The following is a 20,105-nucleotide window of genomic DNA, read 5'->3' as shown; positions in this document are numbered from 1 at the left end:
TAAGAGCTAATGTAAATCAGCCCTTGGCAGGGATTTCCACTGAGCAACGAGGAACTCAGTCTTTCCGAGACCTTGACTGTTATGCGAATGCCCGCGATTCCGGAACAGCCACCTCCTGTTCTGCGCATGCGCCCAGGCGATGGGCTGGGGGCGGGGTGGGTTTTCGTCCCGGTGACGTTCCTTGCTTTGTTTCTCCAAAGTGAGAGCTGGGTGAGGCACAGATGCCGGCTTCTGTAGTACTGAGAGTTTCATGGGCCTCAGAGATGTGATAAGTATGACTGTACCATGTTCTGAATAAGGCCTAAAAGGCGACCGTTGAGAAATGCGGACTCGGAACCACATTACTGCTGCAGAAGCCGCCAACACTAATAATTCAGGGGGGTAAGAGTTTTACCTCATCCAAGGAGGACAGCGGGGAGCTAGGAAAAAGGAGCAGCAAGACTGAGTCAGAGCCCAGGAAGCAAATCTGAATGTGAGAGATTGAATTGCGATTACCTCAATCTGATATGACATCTCCACCTGCCCAGCCCCACTGAGAATTTCAGATTTTTAATGGAAACTCAGAACAATCCATGCAGACTTACTGTTATGCAAAAAAAAAATTTTTAATAATTAAAAATTTTAAAAATCATTGCCCACTGGATTGGGATTAATGATGCCTTATTAAACTTTGATTTTGAAAGGGAAGAAAAATCCTTTTTTCCTTCTTATTTGACAACAGTGTAAGAGATTCATGTTCCCCTCTTGAAAATGACAGGAAGCAAAGAGCCAACAGTCCCCTAGTAAAGAGCCAATATTTTACAACCTTCTCACCCTCTTAGTGATTAACCCCTGCATAAGTAATTTTTGAATATGTTCATTCAAAAAAAAAATGCAATGCCTTGCCCTCTTCAGAAAAAGAGGAAATACTAAATTTTTTAAATGTGTAAAAATGGCTCATTTGTCTTAAGTACTGTCAGTCAAGAGACAAGAGCCTGGTCTAAAGAAGGAAGGCTTTTTTTAAATTCAATGTCTCTTCCTCGCTTTGGTCACCCTCTAAGTAGGTGTTTCATTACTGCATTTTTCCTATTGTGATTAGAGAAGCTTATGTATATTGATCACATGTTGATACACTGTTATGACAATACTATTCATACCGAGGTTCCTTCCCATCGTTCATGGTAGAAAAGACATGTGACAAGGAATCTCTAAATTAGGTATTACCTCAGTGTAAATTATTTAATAGGTGCCAAGTGTTAAACAGTGTTTCTCAAAGAATTAGGGTGGCTGGATAACAAACAGCCCACCTAAAAGTTGGTTTCAAGTTTTCTTTTGCCTGTATCTCAGTTCCTTGAGGTCAATTTCTATAAAAAATATTAAGACCCTTAATGTAGATTAGAAGATCTTAATAAGGGAATAAACTCAATAACTAAGAGAAACTACAAAATAGACCCAGGAAAGGACATACAACAACTAATAACTGCCACAAATAAGAGAGAAATTTTTCTTTCCTGTTGCTCTCTAGATCCTTCTAAAGCATGAAGAATATTTTGTCTTTCCCTCAAGTCTTTTCAGCAACTAAAAATAACTGGGAGGCCTGATAGTTGTCAATTCTAAAAAACAAAAACAAATATGAAACCACACTTACATATTCAGATAATCAGCTGCAATCATGTTTGTTTTAGAAGCCAACAGGGCATCCCTACTCCAGGACCAGGAATTTATTGCTACCATGGTTTAATCTTTAAGTCCTGCACACCTGTTTTTCCCCTTCTCTCAGGTCATTTTCTTCATTTAGCAACTGCCTTTTCTCAGATCTGTTTCTCTTATAAAGCTTTCTTTCTCCCAGTTGGAAAACATTCCTCCTTTTTTTTTTTTTTTATTTAGTTCACTATAGCACTTTACCTCCTGCTTTTAATACCTACTCCCTTGCATTTTTCTTGCCCGCAATCAAGGAGCTAAAAAAATCCGCCCCAGAAGACACATTCTACGGGCTGTTAACTAAGCCTGGCCTTCTCTATTCCATTTGCTTTCCCAAATCTACTTAAAACTTCTACCCTCTTCAGACCTAAGAATTTACCTTTAGTCACCCTCTAAGTAGGTGTTTCACTAGTGCATTTTTCCTGTTATGATTAGAGAAACTTATTATATCGATCACATGTGTCTTTGCTCTAGGCAGATGACATTGCCCTGTATTTTTGCAGGTCCACTTCAAACTTTTCTAAACCTAAGCTCTTCTTTTGCTTCTCTTTCAGTTGAGGCAACTCCCTTTCCGCCGAAGTCAACCCTTATACTTGTGTTCTGTTTCCTTCTTCTCAAGAAACTTTAAAGTTCAGTGTCCCCTCCTCTTGCTCTTATAGTTTTAACTTCCTACTGATAGCTCATTTGTTTTAATGTTAAACATACCTTGGTGTTTTGCCATCATAGCTACCGTTTGTTTTCACACCTGGGTATTTCAAAGAACTATCTACAGTTGTCTAAACTTGATGTACTGTGTAATTACGAATTTCATCAAGATAGTATTGGTTGAGTGACAGTCTCTCACTATAAGTTTTGCAAAGAAGTGATATAGGAGATAGGATGTGGCAAAGCTGGCTGGTGGAATGAACAGGACCCGTCAAATGATTATGGGATAGTGCCAAGTAATTCTCAGGACAGGTAACTCTCAGTATGTGGAGCCTGTCTCACTAGCTGCTGTTATATATGCATGGTACAAAAGAAGACCGGATCCTGCTATCATGAATTCCTGTGGTAACCCACGCTATTATTTCTTAGATGCAATGTGTATTTTTATTTTTGCTTTTATCTTCCTTCTCTCTTGTTCTTCCCAAGTTCATTGTGCAGAACTAGCTTCTTGCTCACCCATTCACCCTTCTTTTCAAATAGACTTTTTGGCACTGTTTTTAGCTTTTCTCGTCCAATTATTTGTTCAAGGAAAGAAGGATCTGGAGCCAAGCATGTTCGTGCATGCCTGTAATACCAGCACTTGGGAGGCTGAGGCAGGAGTATCACTTTGAGTTTGAGGCCAACCTGGACTACCACACAGTGAGTTCGAGGCCAGCCTGAGCTACATAGTAAGACTCTGTCTGAAAGAAAGAAAGAAAGAAAGAAAGAAAGAAAGAAAGAAAGAAAGACCTGGAGTACTTTTGATTGATGTGCCATTTCTAAAGAAAGTACATAATAACAGAAACAGACTATATCTGTTTTATTCTCAGAGTCTATATTATGTTAGCTAAAGTTGGTGCTCCATAAATATATGCTGAATACATTATTCTAAATGTTAAATAACAAAGGTAAATTATAGGGGCTGGGGATTTAGCTCAGCGGCATAAGCTCCTGCCTTGCAAGCAGGCAGTCGTGAGTTCGATCCCTGGTACCGATAAAAATGAAAAAGACAAAAAAAAAAAAAAAAAAAAAAAAAAAAAAAAAAAAAAAAAGGTAAATTATATAATGATACATCTTATTCATGTAATAATCCATATCAATAAATGGTTACAATCTGTATTAGACTCAATGGTCATGAAAGTTCTGAAATGCATACACTAAGATGTTGACAGATAACAGAACCACAGGATCTACTCAATAAGTTTTTAACTGAATGCATGAAATTATCCTTTGTAGCATCCCAGAATAGGTTATCCTCCTCCTCTTTATATTTCTGTTAATTTTTCCCAGTGGTTTTACATTCATTTTTATATATGAAATTCATAAAGGTATTTGTATTTTTCAGCTTTCCAGCACTGTAACAAAACACCTGGGATAATCATCTTAAAATGAGGAAAAGTTTATTTTGGCTCAGGGTTTCATGTGTTTGAGAACTTACTTGGCCCTGTGCTTTGGGTCTGTGGTGGCACAGTACATTGTGGAAGGAACGAGGAGTTGAGGAGCCTATTTAACTCATAATGACCCGGAAACGAGAGAAAAAGATACCAGGATGGGCTGGGATCCTAATATCCCTATCACAGATATAAACCCCAGTACCTAACTTCGTTCCACCACCTTCCAGTAGAACCACAAGGTGGGATGGAACCTTGAAACATGTGGGCCAGATTCAGCCTACAGAAGCATTCTTTTTTTAAACATTCAAATTGCACAGATGCATCCTTACCATTGTGACTGTAACTATCTTTGTAAGCCTTTGCTTCATGTGTTTCCTTGTATTTATGTAAACACATATGTATATGTACTTTTATTAAAAATTTTTAGGAGTCAGTAACATGTGCAGGCCACTTGGGGGAATAGCCAGACACCAGCCTTTCCCTGTGAGTCAGCACCGTTTATGGACTGCAGGGGAAGAGAACAAGAAGTCACCAAGAAGCAAGTCCTCCCTACAAATTGGCACCATGCTTAGGCCCTAGGGGGAGAGACAGATGCCAGCCCCTTCTGGTGCATGGACTGGGAAGCAAGAAGAGCCAACAGTGGCCCCCACCCCTCCCTTGCCCTAGGTGAACAGTTGATCTGAAGAAGCACAGGCTGCAATGATAGCTATTGAGATTAAATACAACTTAATGCTTGTAGTGTTTAGTGTTTCACTGACTTTGCAGGTCTAAAGCCAGTAGTCTGATTATCTATTCAGAGGATAGCAGTACGCAGTATAGTATCTATGGGGCCCTCCTTCTGAAGGTGGTAGCCATTGTTAATTGCCTATCATCTTGTTTTAAAATCCTGTATAACTTTCATTGTTTTGTTAGGTTTGGTTTTATTCTGTTTTGTTTTGTTTGATTTTATTATATCTGTTGACATGGGTAGGTATTTCAAAGATAACAAGATATATTAGGTAGCCATTTTGGATTTACGATTGGCTTGTTTTGAAGTCCTTTATTGCATTTATTGTTTTGTTTTTATTAGCTCTATTCTGTTCTGTTTTGTTTGAGTTTTACTACATCTGAAGGTATCTGCAGCTATTTTAAAGACAACAAAAGGCGTTATGATAACCATTGTTGATTTCCTATTGTTTTGAAGTCCTGGATCACTTACACTGGTTTGTTTTGATTGGCTTTATTCTATTTTATTTTGCTTGGCTTTATTCTCTTTAAAATAAAAATTAAGGGCTGGGGATTAGGCTCAGCTGCATAAGTGCCTGCCTTGCAAGTGTGCGGTTGTGAGTTCAATCCCTGGTACCAATAAAAACGAAAAAGACAAAAACAAAAAATAATAATAATAATAAAATAAAAATTAAAAAAATTTTTTAAAATAATTATAAGTTCAGAGGAAGTTGAATCCTATTTAGTCATAAATACTCAAGCCATTTTTGCAGTGACTACATCTATATAACTGTGGGGGATGAGGTGTTACTTTGTAGGCCTAACCCCCTCTAACCTGTAATTTATAATAGCCGCCCTGGTATGTGAGAAGGAGGTAGAACGGGAATGTCTGTTTTTAGTGAGCCCTCACCCTCTGGAATCCATATTGTGAGCTGGCTTTGTTTTGCAGAAGTCTTGAGGAAGTGGCTGGCCACCCTTTGTGACACTAACAGCAGACAAATTAACAACATTCTTAAACTAATAAATTTTTTCCTGGGCTAGAGAAGTTATGAGAACTGGTTGTGATTATTTACTTCACTTAGATAGTTTTAAAATAAACATTATAGTCTGTCACGTTGTAGCTTGCCACAAAAAATGCCTTTTCACTACTTAATTATCTGGGCTCTGTGAATTGATCGGGTTTACTATATATGAATCCTAAAATAAAGATTGTGCGTACAGTGCAGTGCAATGCAGTGTAACGCGGTGCAGACAGCAAAGGTGTCTCTCCTGTCTTTCTTTTCCAAGCGCTGTACCCCCCGTGTCCCGACAAGGCGTGCGTGTTTACCTTGCCCGGAGTTCAGAGTGCTCTAGACACTCACGACAAGTGGCGCCCGAACAGGGACTCCGAAGGTCGCTTAGGAAGGTAAGTATAATTTTATTACGGGGAAATGGGACAATCTGCTTCCTCTCCTTTCTTAAAAATTCTTAAACATTTATTATCTATATATGGCATATCGCTCAGGTCAGCTGACTTGGATATGTGTATTGATACAATTAAAGAATATAATCCTTGGTTTCCAGATGAAGGAACTTTGGATGTAAAAGTATGGAGGAAGACAAGGGTTAGTATAGAAAGGGCTATGCAACAGGAGGAAAAGATTCCTTTACGTTTTTGGGCTATTTGGTCGGTTGTGTACTCTTTATTAAAAGCTATGGAAGATGAACATATTGTAGAAAATCTTCAACTAGAAATTAAGCCAGTTATTCAGGAATTGCCCCTCACAGAGGAGGAACAAAATGTAGTTCAAAATGACGCTATCGCTTTAAGTAGTAAAAAGGCGTCCAAACTAAAAGTAAAATCCACTACAGCCGACTCAGCTTTAGCTGCCGCAGCAATATCAAATTATGACAATCGCCCAATTTTACAGGCTATACAGCATTTAACACAAGAGGTGAAACAACTCTCCGTTAAGCAAAACCCGCCTATAGTTCCCTCTGCACCTCCTCCATCTAACCCTAATTGGAGTAAAGCCAAGCTAGCTTTGGCTGATCTACCAAAATTAGGGGATTCTAATGAAGAAAAGCCTGCCTTTGCTTTCCCTGTAATCAGGCCTCAGCCAATAGATGGAGAGGCAGTTCCCCCTAGATGGGAAGCATTTAATATGGATGATTTAGCAAAATTAAAAAAGGCTGTAACCCTTTATGGCCCTCAGGCTCATTACACTAGAGAATTAATAACATCGATAGCAGATCACTATGGTAATCTTGCTCCTTATGATTGGAAAGCCTTGGCCAAAATTCTTTTAAAAGAGCCAGAATATTTACAGTGACACATGTGGTTTATGAAAGGTTGTGCAAAAAAGACAAGACAAAAATGCTGATATAATGATAAAAATGTTTTAAAAGATATTTTAAAAACTTTACCTCAATATTTTTCTCCGTTTGGACTTGTAATAGCACAGGATAAAATTCAAAAGGAAGAAGTTAGTCATTATTTGGGATATATTCTTACTAGACAAAAGGTGATTCCACAAAAAATGTCTATTAGGAGAGATAAGTTATCCACTTTAAATGATCTTCAAAAATTATTAGGGGATATTAATTGGCTTCGTCCCACACTAGGTATTCCTACCCATGCATTACAACATTTGTTTGCTACTCTACAGGGCTCTTCAGATCCATCCAGCCCTCGTTCTTTAACAGCAAAAGCAGAACAAAAATTACAGTTTGTAAAACAACAAATTAAGGATGCATTTTTAATTAGGATTGATCCTAAATTGCCTCTAACTTTATATATTATTAATACTTTTCAATATCCCTCTACAATTTTAGGTCAAAATGCTATGCCAGTAGAATGGGTATTCACTAAAACTAAACAATCTAAAAATGTTATGCCTTATATTGACATGATTACAGCTTTAATTATAAATGGTAGAGCTCGTTCTATAACTTTGATAGGAGAAGATATAAACAATATAGTTATCCCTTTAACTAAAAAACAATAAAAATATTTGTTGTCAATTACTAAAACCTTACAAATTGCTTTAGCAGATTTCATAAAAACTTTTTCATATCATTTTCCTAAAAGTAAATTATGGGATTTTTTTAGACGTCAACAATTTGTGGTTAATACCTTATTAGCTGTACAGCCAATTCCACAAGCTTTGACTATATTTACAGATGGATCTAAAAATAAAGCTACATATTAGACTCAAAAATCTTACTGGGTACGTCAGACAAATTTTAACTCTGTACAACAAAATAAACTTTTTGCTATATTACAAGTGTTTTTAGATTTTCATAACCAACCTATTAATATTATAGCCGATTCGGCCTATTCTGTTGGAGTAGTGACAAATATCTATTCAGCTGTGTTATATTCTAATAAGCCTGCTTTATTGTCTTTATTTCAAAATTTACAAATACATGTTCAAAAAAAAAATCATTCTTATTTTATTACTCATTTACGTTCTCATTCTCAGTTACCCAGACCATTAGTATCAGATAACAATACAATAGATTCCTTAGTTATGTTCACCACACCCGTTAAAAAACATCAATTTAATCATACAAATACAGGACATTTACATCTTAAATATAAGATACCTTTTACAAAAGCTAAACAGATTATAAAAGCCTGCCCTATTTATAGACCATTACATTTAAAAATTATTCCCACAGGTGTCAACCCTCGAGAAACTCAACCTAATAAATTATGACAAATAAATATTACACATATACCTTCTTTTGGTCGGCTTTCTTATATACATATAGTTATTGATACCTATTCTTCATTTCTATGGGCTACTGCTCAACAGGGAGAATCCACTAAAAATGTTATTATACATTTATTAGAGACTTTTACAGTTATGAAAATTCCTTCTAAAATCAAAACAGATAATAAACCTGCTTATACTAACAAAACATTTAAACAATTTTGTGATCTCCATAATATTATTCATATTACAGAGATTAAATATAACCCCCAGGGTCAAGCTATTGTTAAAAAAACACATGACACTCTTAAGTTACAAATTAAAAAATTAAAAAGGAGGAGTCAGGAGGATATTCAGATACCAATACTGTTTAAATTGCAAAACAGTCCAAAAACATTACTGCATCAAGCATTGTTTATTTTAAATTTTCTCAATTTACCACAAGGTGAAATATTAACAAGAGCTGAAAAACATTTTGAACAGCAACAACAGCCTTTTGTGATTAATGAACCTATTTGGACTAAAACAGCTCCAGAGGCTGAATGGGAGAGGGGCACATTGCTCTATAAGGGGAGAGGTTTTGGTTATATCTCCACAGAAAATGGAATTCAGCAGTGGGTCCCTGGACGATGGATCAGGACCCGCGTCTCCAGATCCTGTTCACCAGCCCCGGAGACAACTCCCCAAGGAACCGGAACCGTGCCTTCAGAAGCGAGCGCGAAACCAGCTAGAAGCTGAGGATGCTGAGTTTGTTCCTATCGCAGCCATGGCCAGATTAAAGCTAAGAAAATCCCGCCGCTCACAGCGACCAAATTTAAATCCCCTCCCTACATGGGGACAATTAAAAAAATTGACCATAGAAGGACAACGGCTTGTCCTTCAAGCAGGAAAGCCTTTAAACCCTGAAAACTTGTTTTTAGCTTTATGTGCCTTGCTCACCGTTGCATCGGGGACTGAGGTACCTCCGCATTCGTACTGGGCATATATTCCAAACCCCCCTTTATTAGAACCTGTAAAATGGGGAACTAGTGATATTTTACTTTATACCACACCTAGAGAAATTTTGTCAGCACCGTGGGCTGATTTAACCCCCCACAATCAAGATGATGGGACACTATTCAATTTTACTTATTATGGTAATCAAAGGCCTATTTGCATTGGGGAACCGCCTTGCATCCCTCTGGGATGGCAGTATTGGATTCAACATGAAATAAAAGCAGGCAACAAAAAAACAAGGCTTCAAGCCTTGGCTGCTCAAACCTTTAATGTTACCTGGAGAAATTTAACAACACCTGATACAAATACATTTCCTATATGCCCTGAATTCACTTATAAAAATATTTCTTATAATCCCATAATTTGGCAACTATGTATGGGAAAATTTGCTAAAAATATTGATGGGTATATTATTTGGGGACCATTTGGAAAATTCGTTAATGGATGTGCTAAATGGAATGAGACAAGATGTAATCTCTCTGTTGTGTATAGTCTTCCAGATCCAAAAAAAATAACTGACGGAGCTCCTATATTTCAACAAAAGACGGCTCTCTTGTGGTGGGGAGATGGTAGAATCGCTAACCCTGCTGTTGCAGCCAAAGAATACCCTCATCACCTTCAAAATCATATTTGGAAGATCCCAGCCGCTATGCAACCTGTAACCTTGTACAATGTTTCATATTCAGGGACTAGTCGATCTGTATCTACTACTTATAATTTTACTAGGTTTAAAATATATAATATTACTGTTTGTGCACCTCTGCCTTATGTCTTTTTAGTGGAAACTTTTAATTTTACACATTTTTCTTGTACTTGTTTAAATTGTCAATTGTTTACATGCTTAAATAGCACACTAAATTTCACTAAGCCTTATACAGTTATGCTGTTACAACAAAAAACTCATATTTGGTTGCCTGTAAATTTAACTCGACCTTGGTCTCAAGACCCGGTAATTTCTGTTACTACTGAATTTTTTAAACATCTGTTAAAACATACAAAAAGATTTATTAAAATAGTGGTTGCTGTACTGTTAAGTCTGATAACTATAGCCTCCCTAGCAGCAGTCTCAAAAATAGCTTTACAAACCTCTTTGCAAGAAAAACATGTTGTAGAATTATGGCATAAAAATTCTCATAAACTTTGGTTAACTCAGTGGCAAATAAAACGCCAGACTACAACAACAAATAGACCTCCTTAAACAAACAGTTAAATGGATGGGTAAAAAAATATTGGCTCTTCAGCATCAAGTGTTTTTAAAATGTGATTAGAATTCAACTACTTTCTGTATAACCCAACGACCTTATAATCAGACAGAACTTAAATAAAAAATGATTAAAATATATTTAAATAGAAACACCTCTGCCCAGGAGAAAATAAAATCTTTACATAATCAAATTGACAAGGATTTTGCAAAGCAAAATGATGATAAATCTCTAGCACAATTCGCGCAATTGCTTGCTCAATCTTTAAAAGGATTAGATTCCAAAGGAATCTGGCAGAGCATTACCCACACTTTTAGTGACATGAGACTTAGTTTAATTATAGTTCTCATTGCCATAGTTCTTGTGTATTTTTACTGCATAAGACAAAATGCTATTAATAACCTGATCTTATGGAAATTATTGTTAAAAAATAAAAAGAAAGGAAGTGTGGGGGATGAGGTGTCACTTTGTAGGCCCAACCCCCTCTAACCTGCAATTTACAATAGCCGCCCTGGTATGCGAGAAGGAGGTAGAACGGGAATGCCTGTTCTCAGTGAGCCCTCACCCTCTGGAATCCATACTGTGAGCTGGCTTTGTTTTGCAGAAGTCTTGAGGAAGTGGCTGGCCACCCTTTGTGACACTAACAGCAGACAAATTAACAACATTCTTAAACTAATAAATTTCTTCCTGGGCTAGAGAAGTTATGAGAACTGGTTGTGATTATTTACTTCACTTAGATAGTTTTAAAATAAACATTATAGTCTGTCACGTTGTAGCTTGCCACAAAAAATGCCTTTTCACTACTTAATTATCTGGGCTCTGTGAATTGATCGGGTTTACTATATATAAATCCTAAAATAAAGATTGTGCGTACAGTACAGTGCAATACAGTATAACGCGGTACAGACAGCAAAGGTGTCTCTCCTGTCTTTCTTTTCCAAGCGCTGTACCCCCCGTGTCCCGACAAGGCGTGCGTGTTTACCTTGCCCAGAGTTCAGAATGCTCTAGACACTCACGACATATAACTACAGTACAACATCAAAATTCAGAAACTGACACTGACATAACAAGTGTGCATATGACTTTGTGCCACTTTAACCCCTGGAACGTGTCACTTTATACTCATATCTGCCTCTGTTCCTTCTCATTCCCAGTCCCTGTATACTGGGCTGTTTTCTGCCTCTATCATTTCATCATTCTGAAATGTTATATAAATGGAATCAGAGAATAAACCTTTTGAGATTGGCCTTCTCTTTTAACATAATGCTCTTGAGATTCATTTGAGTTAGTATGCATATTCACCATTTGTTCCTTTTTATATGTATCTATTTACCACAATTTGTGTAATCATTCACCTATTGGTCATTGTGGTTGTTGTGGTTTGGGGCTTTTTATAAATAAAGAAAACCTTTTGTAATGGAACTGTTACTATATTAAGGCTTACATCTGCCACCTTATTTCTTGTTTTGTGGTGTATTCTTTCTGTTTATTTTCTATTTTTTATCCTTTTGTTATCATTTTAAGATTCTATTTCCATTTTTGTTAGTGTATTCCTTCATATACTTTTTTTCAGGTACTACAAATAGGGGTGACCTGACTGTCAGGTCTCTGAACTAGACCCCCACCCAACTAGGAGAGAAAAAATTCCCCAAACAGGTATGTTATTTACACCTAAGGGAGCATGGCAGAAGTCAGAAGCTTCCTCATGCAGCTCAACCAGCTTGCAGTTGTCCCCACACAGCTCAACCTGCAGAAAGCTGGTTCCATGAAAAACCTTAAGAGACAAGGTGTGCCTGCCAGCACCCCATGTAACCAGTAGCTCTCTGTCTGTCACGTAGCCTTAGACCCCAAATTTTGCACCCCCTCAACAATACTTCCCTCCTCTACCTAAATTCCCTTCTAAAAACATGCCCTCACCTGTTGCTCAGGGCTAATGATCCTCGCATGTTGCTTGAACTCTGCTTGTCTCGATGGTCTCATTGTGTCTTGGTTCACCTAACGTTGACAGTGGCCATGACTTTTTCTGTTATTTGTTTGGAGTGTTTTCTGTTAATTGTGTGTCAAGGGTCTCCAAGAACATTCCCAGCTTCAGTGATTTTCTAAAAATACCCAGGACTCAGCATATAGTTTTATCACAGATAAGATTTATTATGCCAAAAAGTTACAAACAGGATCAATAAGAGAAAAGCTTCATGGAACGAAGTCTAGAGGAAACCAGAAACAAGATTCTAAGAGCTCTTTCTTCATGGAAATACACAAGATTCATTTAATTTGTTTCTTTTTTCTTGTCTTTTTGAGACAGGATCTCACTATGCAGTTGAGGTTGGCCTTGAGTTCACTTTGTAGCCCAGGCTGGTCTTCAAACTTGCAGTGATCCTCCTGCCTCAACCTCCTTTAATAACTATCAAAGTACATTTTTGTTTTGTTTTGTTTTTAGTACCAGGGATTGAACTCACAACCTTTCACTTGCCAGGCAGGTGCTTACACCATGAAGCTAAATCCCCAGCTGATTCATTTAATGTCTTCAACAGTAAGTTGTGACAACAAGCGCCAAATTTGTTTAGAAAGAAAGTTCATGAAAGATTCAAAGCTCAAGGCTTTGTGTGTACAGTTGTGTAGGTACCTACTCCTTTGTAGGTACCAAATTTCAAAACTCCCAGAATGAATCAAGGTGTGTGGTCACATCACATGTTTGCAAACACTCCAGGTACAGTGAGTCACTCATCACTTAGGGATAGCTTCCTATCAATGAGGGAACTGTGGGAAGTTCCCAGATACCAGACAAGGACCAATTTGCAAGGAGGAGTTTGTAAGGCTCCTATCTTAACTACTGTAAAGGCAATTATTAACTGAATTCGCTTTCCTGATTCTGGGACACAATACCTGACATCCACAATTTAAAGAAGGAAAGGTTTAACTTGGCTTATGGTTTCAGGGAATTCGGTCTAGGATTGGCTGGCTCCAAGGCAGACACGTCATGGTGGAAAAGTGTGTTTGAGCAACAATGCTTAGAAGATGGTACCTGACAAGAAGAACAGGAGAACAGCAGGGAAACAACACCAGAGAGAAAAGGACAGGGAACAGATACAGACCCCAAGGTCACGCCTCTGTGAACAACCCAGACACACCCAGATATGCCCTTTACTAATCCCATGGGCAGCTCTCAAACCAATCATGTTGACCATCAGATTTACAAAAGGTTATCTCCTTGCTAGATGTCTCTTTGCTGCTCCTTGGTCTAGACAGAGCATGCTTTGGGTGGGAGAGACTGTTTCATCTGAAAACACTGGTATTTCCAGTTTCACTGCATCACCAGCACTGAGATATATGGACTATATGACGCAAAGCAACAGCCCTGTGTGCTTGTGCACTTATTACCATGTCTTTCTGATAACTAGCTATTCTGCCTTATCCCTACCTCTCAGTGTCTCCGTTGTATTACTTTACATATAATCTCCAGGGTTTTTAGCTGTCCATATCGGAATGAATACTCTCTCTTGTCCCAGAACTGGAAGTTCCTCTGTTACTTTATTTTATTTTTATTTTTTTGTCTTTTTCTTTTTTATCGGTACTGGGGATCGAACTCACGACTGCCTACTTGCAAGGCAGGTGCTTATGCTGCTGAACTAAATCCCCAGCCCCTTATTACTTTATTTTTATACTTAGGAACCAAGTAGTTTTTGTTTGCATTTTGCCAACAAAACACACACACACACACACACACACACACACACACACACACACACATAGCATAGCAGGCTTAATTTAACTATAATTATCAACAGGAAAGAAAACATCTTGATTTGATTGTACTAAATAAGTACATTTTCTCCAATTATAAAAATAATATGTACTCATTATAAAAGATGATTCTACTGTACTTTGACCCAGGTTAGTATGTTAGTTTTCTTTAAGTGTAATGAAAATTCCAAAGACCATAATGATTTCAGGATAGCACAAGATCTAGATTCATTTAATTTCACCTTTCTTTTATAGGAAACATATCAAGAAGTGGAGATATTTTCCTGTAATTGAAGATTAGAAAGAGAACAGAACCCACCATCCCATACCGTTCATAGCCCTGTAAGCAGGCACTCATCCACAGGGTTCAGTAAAACCTGGGTTTCTTGTTTATATCCAAAAATTATGTACAAAGGAAACAGTATCTTCTTAATCATGGAAGTAATAATTATAAATGTCCCTTCCCACAAATGCTAGACTAATGAAAATATTTCTGAGATGAAAATTTTGGCATAATATATTGCTGCCTAATCAACATCCAATTTGAAATCATAAACCAGAACATCAAACTGTTCTTATGTTTCAGCATTTCACATTATGAGAGCAATTTTACTTATTTGTTTTTTTATTTCCACAGTGATTCATAAGTGGATAAATTAATATTGCTCATGCTTCAAGAAACATTAATGAAATGTCTAGACAGTAGCAGTCTAAACATTTACAACATGACATAGCAAGTTTAAACACTGATAACTGTTAGTAATGAACAGGCTTCCATTGTTTTAGTCATAATATTTCCATCCCAGGAGACATTTCTTTAACAATACACCTATTTCCAAAGAGCACTAGCCAGGGTTTTGGAACCAGCATTGTCTAAAATCATCTTTCTGCTCTTGAGAAAACCAATTTTCCCTGACCTTGGGTTATGCCAGCAAAAATGAACATCTTAAACAACAAACCGATAAAAAGAAATACGTAAAGTCTACATTTGAGAAGTTTTATGGTTCAAGTTAGTAGTTTTCAAATGGTAGCCTATGAACTAGGCTTCATTTTGATATAATTTCCATCATTCTTCGATTTATAAAACAAGAAATTAAAGATCATATAGTAGATGAGAAAGTCTGTATAAAAATCATATTCTCTCTCTTGACTATTTTCACTTTTTTGTCTGCATTGGAATTTTTGAAAGCTGCGTACTGAAAAAAGAGAATTTACATTAAGTATTTAGAATTATATCATTAATATTAAAGTGGTAATTTTTTTCTTGATATTGTATAAGTATTCAAGTGACGTTTTAAAATAAGTCCTGGCAAGTTTTATAAAGAAAAGTTTTGCATGGCTTACTTTTCACCAGTCTGTTTTGGCATATTTCTAAGTATTTCACAATCTGGATCAGGGACAGGCAATGTGCATACTTTGCTGTATTTCCCCACGCTATGTCCAGTTCAGCATAATTGCTACTGTAACAGTGGGCACTAATTTTTGCATTGCACTAAAATTTGCATTTGTAACATAGTTCTGTTTCAGGTTGCCTCAAAGCTGAGCAATTGTCAGCAAGTTGGACCATTTTTCCTTTGCCTTGTCTGATTATCTTCAGAGCCTGTTCATGCACCAGCGCATACTTCCCACTTTCTACAGCAAGACAGAGCCCAGAGCTGATTGGCTCCACACTTTTCTTCTTCTTTGTGACCACCATCCTTCTGTCTGAAGTCCAGTATGGCCCCTATTCAAAAGCAGCCACCAAGTGGTCAAGGAGCAAGAAAGGAAGGAGTTCCCAGAGTTCAAGAAGCTCTTCGCAGCAAAGTCAGGATAGTGTAGTGATTTGTTTTCAAATATTATTTGTAGATTAAATGACAGAAATTTGATCAGGCTACCTGTAACCAAAAAGTAGGGGTAAGGGGAATGGAAAGGTAGAGAAGAACATAGGATTTGCCACCAGTTAGTTTTGAATGTCGTTGAACCAAGGAACCAAAGCAAATTCAAGTTTCTTAACAATAAATCCACAGCTCTTCTTCCCAGAGTACTACCATTAATGTGACTGTGACCCCCAAGCTCTGTGTGACTATCTCCAGTTCCTCAAATCCTGAGATGAAATCTTTTTTCCCTGACTTAGGTCATGTCTTCTTTGAACCACAAAGGGTTCCATCCCTTATTTAGCTTACTGTCCTGCAGAGTGATCTCAGGGATGCTGGTCTGTCTATATACCAAAAGGCACTCTTAAAGTTTCTTCTACACTGACCTTGCCAGATCTCAACATTACTCTTTTTTCTCTCCTTAATATTTTAATTAACTCACTACCATTCCCCCATTGTTTTTTAATTATTGTCACGTTTTATCTATAAGCTAATCACTCATATTTTTTTTGTTCCATCCATATTTTAGCTCTTTGGATTTACATTAATTTTAAACTCTACCTTCTGGCCAGGTGTGGTAGTACACACCTGTAATCCCAACACTCAGGAGCTAAGGCAGGAGGATCGTTGCAAATTTGAGACCAGCCTGGGCTACAAAGTGAGCCTAAGGCCAGCCTGAACTGCATAGAGACCTTGTCTCAAAAGATAAAAAATAGGTACTAGGGATTTAGCTTAGTGGCATTAGTGCCTGACTGGCGAGCGCAAGGTCATGAGTTCAACCCTCAGTGCCAAAAAAAAAAAGACAAAAATTTAAAAAATGGAACAGAGGAAGGAGAAGAAGAAAAGAAAAGGTTAATACTTTTGTTGATCACTTAAATTCTTAAAGCTTGCTGAATATTATTTCCTGTGGTGCTTTGGTTAAGTTCTTACCTATATGGCTACTCTGAATGTGTCAGTCCTCAAAATATGAGGACTGTGGGAACTGCCTGTGAGAATGCAAAAGGAAAGAAGAGGTTAATGGAGCGATTTCAAATACTTTGCTTCACACTAAGTCATTGTAAATTCATTGTGAACTTTATAGTCAAAGCATACTGATCATATTTCAAACGCTCCATAGGTACATGGGGTAGTGGCTACTGTATTATCCACTAACCCCTGGATAGTGGGCTCTGTGCTGGTTACTAATCTGTAATGTCCCCTACTGTATCAAATACATTTTTTAACTTAAAATGAGCTTGGTGGCCTGGAACCCTGTCCTAAGTCAAGGGCCATCTATATATGTGAGAGATGAACCTCGTATGAGAAAAATTTTTGCCTCATTTTCCTATACTATACATTTTCCTATAAAGGGGAGTTTTTGCCTTTAGTTTAAATGTGTGGTTTACCTTTAATAGGTGTTTGGTAGTGATGCCTAAAAACCCCACACATCTCTAGGAATCAATAGCAAGTTTAACAGAAGAAAATCAAGAATGTATTTTTTTTTAGATTGTCTCTTAATTCATCCAGAAGAGAAAAATTATTTTGACAGCTTTTTAAGTTAAAATTTTTAAGTAAACACACTAGTCTTTAACTTAATTCAACCCTTCACATACAGAAATGGACTTTGAATTTCAATTATCTGCATATGCTACAATTGCTCACATAAAACTCTTTTTCTTTCAATTTTATTTTGAAGGTAGTAAAATGCAATAGAACAAGACAAAACAAAGTGAAATTGGTACAGAACATCACAGCAGGTTACTGGAATAACAGTAATAGGTATCATAGTATATCTCATTGTCTTCACAATAGTTGTCCATCAATTAGGTATAGTGAAATAAAACAAAAAACAGAACATTATAAAACGAATTGAAAGAGTACTGAATAGAGCAAAAGAAACATAACAAAATAAAATAGTGAAAACAACCTATGCCTTCAAACAGAAGATAAAAGGAAATCCCCCATATTTGGTATATTGCATATGGTCATCCTCCCAAGAGATGCTCAGACCTCTGCCCCCAGCTGCTAATGGGGTGGGGGGGATGTTGGATTCTCAGCCCTGTGCAGGTAGGCTCAAGGGAGACGCTGACTGGTTCTCCTCCTGGCTCGAGTTGGGCCCCTTACCAGGAAGGGAAGCAAATTGCTTTCTTGCTCAGCTGCCTAAATTCCACCATCACATAAAACTCTTACTCTTACAGTTCTTGTTATTAGGAACTTGTGAAACACCAGCAATTTAAATCCAATCTTCCTGTTGTCTAGAGATAAAAGAAAATACAATTTGCTTTCAAATAAAATTATAAACACTACCCTAAAATTTTTATGTCAAGCTTTTTTATTTAAGCAATTCTGTAATCAAATTACTACTGCAGAAAAACTAAAGGTGAGAAATTGAAAAAAACCCTCTAGGAGACAAAATTGTTGCTATTTTTCTGCATCAATAGGAGAGATTTGTTTAAAAGTAATGTCAAAATAATATTTTTTAGAAATTGAATAAAATGGAATCAATTTACTAATAAAACTTCCATTTATATAATACACATTTGTAAAATACTATCCTGAGATTTATAATTATAATTCTATCATGTTTCCATTTGAGTACTTACCTAGTCATATAAAGACTAAAAAATTTTTTAAAAATTATTTCAGAAAACAAAGTCCTTGCCGTGTTTCTGGATTCTTTCAGTAGGCTTAAATTGTTTTTGTTCCTGTTGTTCAACAATAAGAGTAAAAATACTGTAATTATTCTGTCAATAAATATTTAAAAATGGAAACAATTTTTAAATTCTCATTGAAATAATTTACAGTTATAAAGCAGTATCTTAATTATAATTCTCTCTAGCTTTCATGTGAAGCATGAAATGATCACTTAATGGCAATGAAACTAAGAATACCAGAATTACTTTAGAAAACACTAAAAATGTAGTTTTTCTTGTGATTCTGAATTTTGGATGTAGGATCCTGGGAAATTTGGATCACTTCTGTTTTCAAACTGTGTGAATAAAAGATAAAATCCAGCACTTGTGAACTTATATTCTTGAGCATTCTTCTGAGGAAAGAATTATTGGGACAGTCCATATGGCCTTTTATAGAATAGAAAATGACAGGAAGTCCTCCTCTCAGGAAACTTGGCCCTTAAGGACTGACCTGTGACATCTAACCTCCACATGTGACTCCATATTCCTAGGACGGGAACGCAAGATGGAACAGAGCCTTGGCAGCTGCCTCCTGTCCCAGTGGAAGGACTGAATCTGTCATAACTCCGTGACCAAGAGCACAGTGACATCACTTCTATAACCCTTCGTTCTGAGGATACACATGTCCCAGAATCACTGAAGGAAGGCTCTAAACATCCTCCAGCCGGGAAGTTCTGTCTTGCTGTGGTGGAGGAATTTCTGGGTCAGAATGGAAATAGCCTGAGAGAGGAGTATGGCTTCACTGAGCTTGAATCCTGAATCCTTGAGTTATTCCAATCTCATGCTTCTCTTCCTTTGTATCTAGGAATTTCAGTATTTCTCTATTCTTTGCCAAATGCGCCTTTTGAAATATCAGGAACATTAAGGATACTTTTCTCAGAGTTGAAAGTTAAGTTCTACTTAAATCACCATTTCTGTGAATCATGAATTTTATTTCCTTAAATAATCACAGTTTTTTTCAGCTAGTGGCATTCTCAAACCCAGAGCATTTTTTCATGAAAACGACTATGTTCCAATTGTTTGTTCAGATTTTTCTAGAACAATTTTGGCACATCTTTGCAGGTGTCTAGCTCTTCATAACCATGAAAGTTTTTTTTTTTATCTGCTTTCAAAATATTTGTTATGACCATGTGGAGGTGTTCCCCAAACCTTCATGGGATCATAGGCCGGCTCTTCTGAGGCGACAGCATCTAGAGTGTGTGATCCTGGGATCAGGAATGTGAAGCTGGCACCGGGTCACTGTGTGATGCTGGGATTAAAGGTATGAGTGCTCGCCACAACAAGGGTGGCCTGGATAAAACAGGAGATACAAATTAAGGGCTATGCTCTTCGTGTCTTGTTGCTTGCTGCCTTTTGCCCGCCTGCTCAGTGATGCCTCTTTGTTATGGCACCCTGCCTGGGAGCCAGTCCACTACGAACTAAGATCTCTACAAACTGTGCACTAAATAAGCCTTTCCTCCTTTAACTCTGGGTATTTTGT

The 20,105-nt window shown here is 37.2% G+C and overlaps 1 protein-coding gene across 2 annotated transcripts; it reads left to right on the top strand.

Moving 5' to 3' along the window:
- Positions 1–78: 78 nt before the first annotated feature.
- Positions 79–11,273, top strand: LOC134471599 (endogenous retrovirus group K member 25 Env polyprotein-like). 2 transcript variants are annotated; one of them, XM_063230722.1, is made up of 3 exons: positions 79–381; positions 5,751–5,868; positions 8,760–11,273. In XM_063230722.1, the coding sequence occupies exons 1-3, from the start codon at positions 323–325 to the stop codon at positions 10,353–10,355; spliced, it is 1,773 nt and encodes a 590-aa protein (XP_063086792.1). In that variant the 5' UTR covers positions 79–322; the 3' UTR covers positions 10,356–11,273. The 2 variants fall into 2 exon arrangements, with proteins under 2 accessions (XP_063086792.1, XP_063086791.1); XM_063230721.1 differs by having other exon boundaries at positions 8,739–11,273.
- Positions 11,274–20,105: the final 8,832 nt, after the last annotated feature.

Source organism: Cavia porcellus, unplaced genomic scaffold, assembly GCF_034190915.1.
Source record: "Cavia porcellus strain 051 isolate PalLab524CR breed Dunkin Hartley unplaced genomic scaffold, mCavPor4.1 scaffold_19, whole genome shotgun sequence".
NCBI classification, from domain to species: Eukaryota; Metazoa; Chordata; class Mammalia; order Rodentia; family Caviidae; genus Cavia; species Cavia porcellus.
The sequence above is the reverse complement of the archived record's forward strand: the minus strand, read 5'-3'. Positions and strand labels throughout refer to the sequence as shown.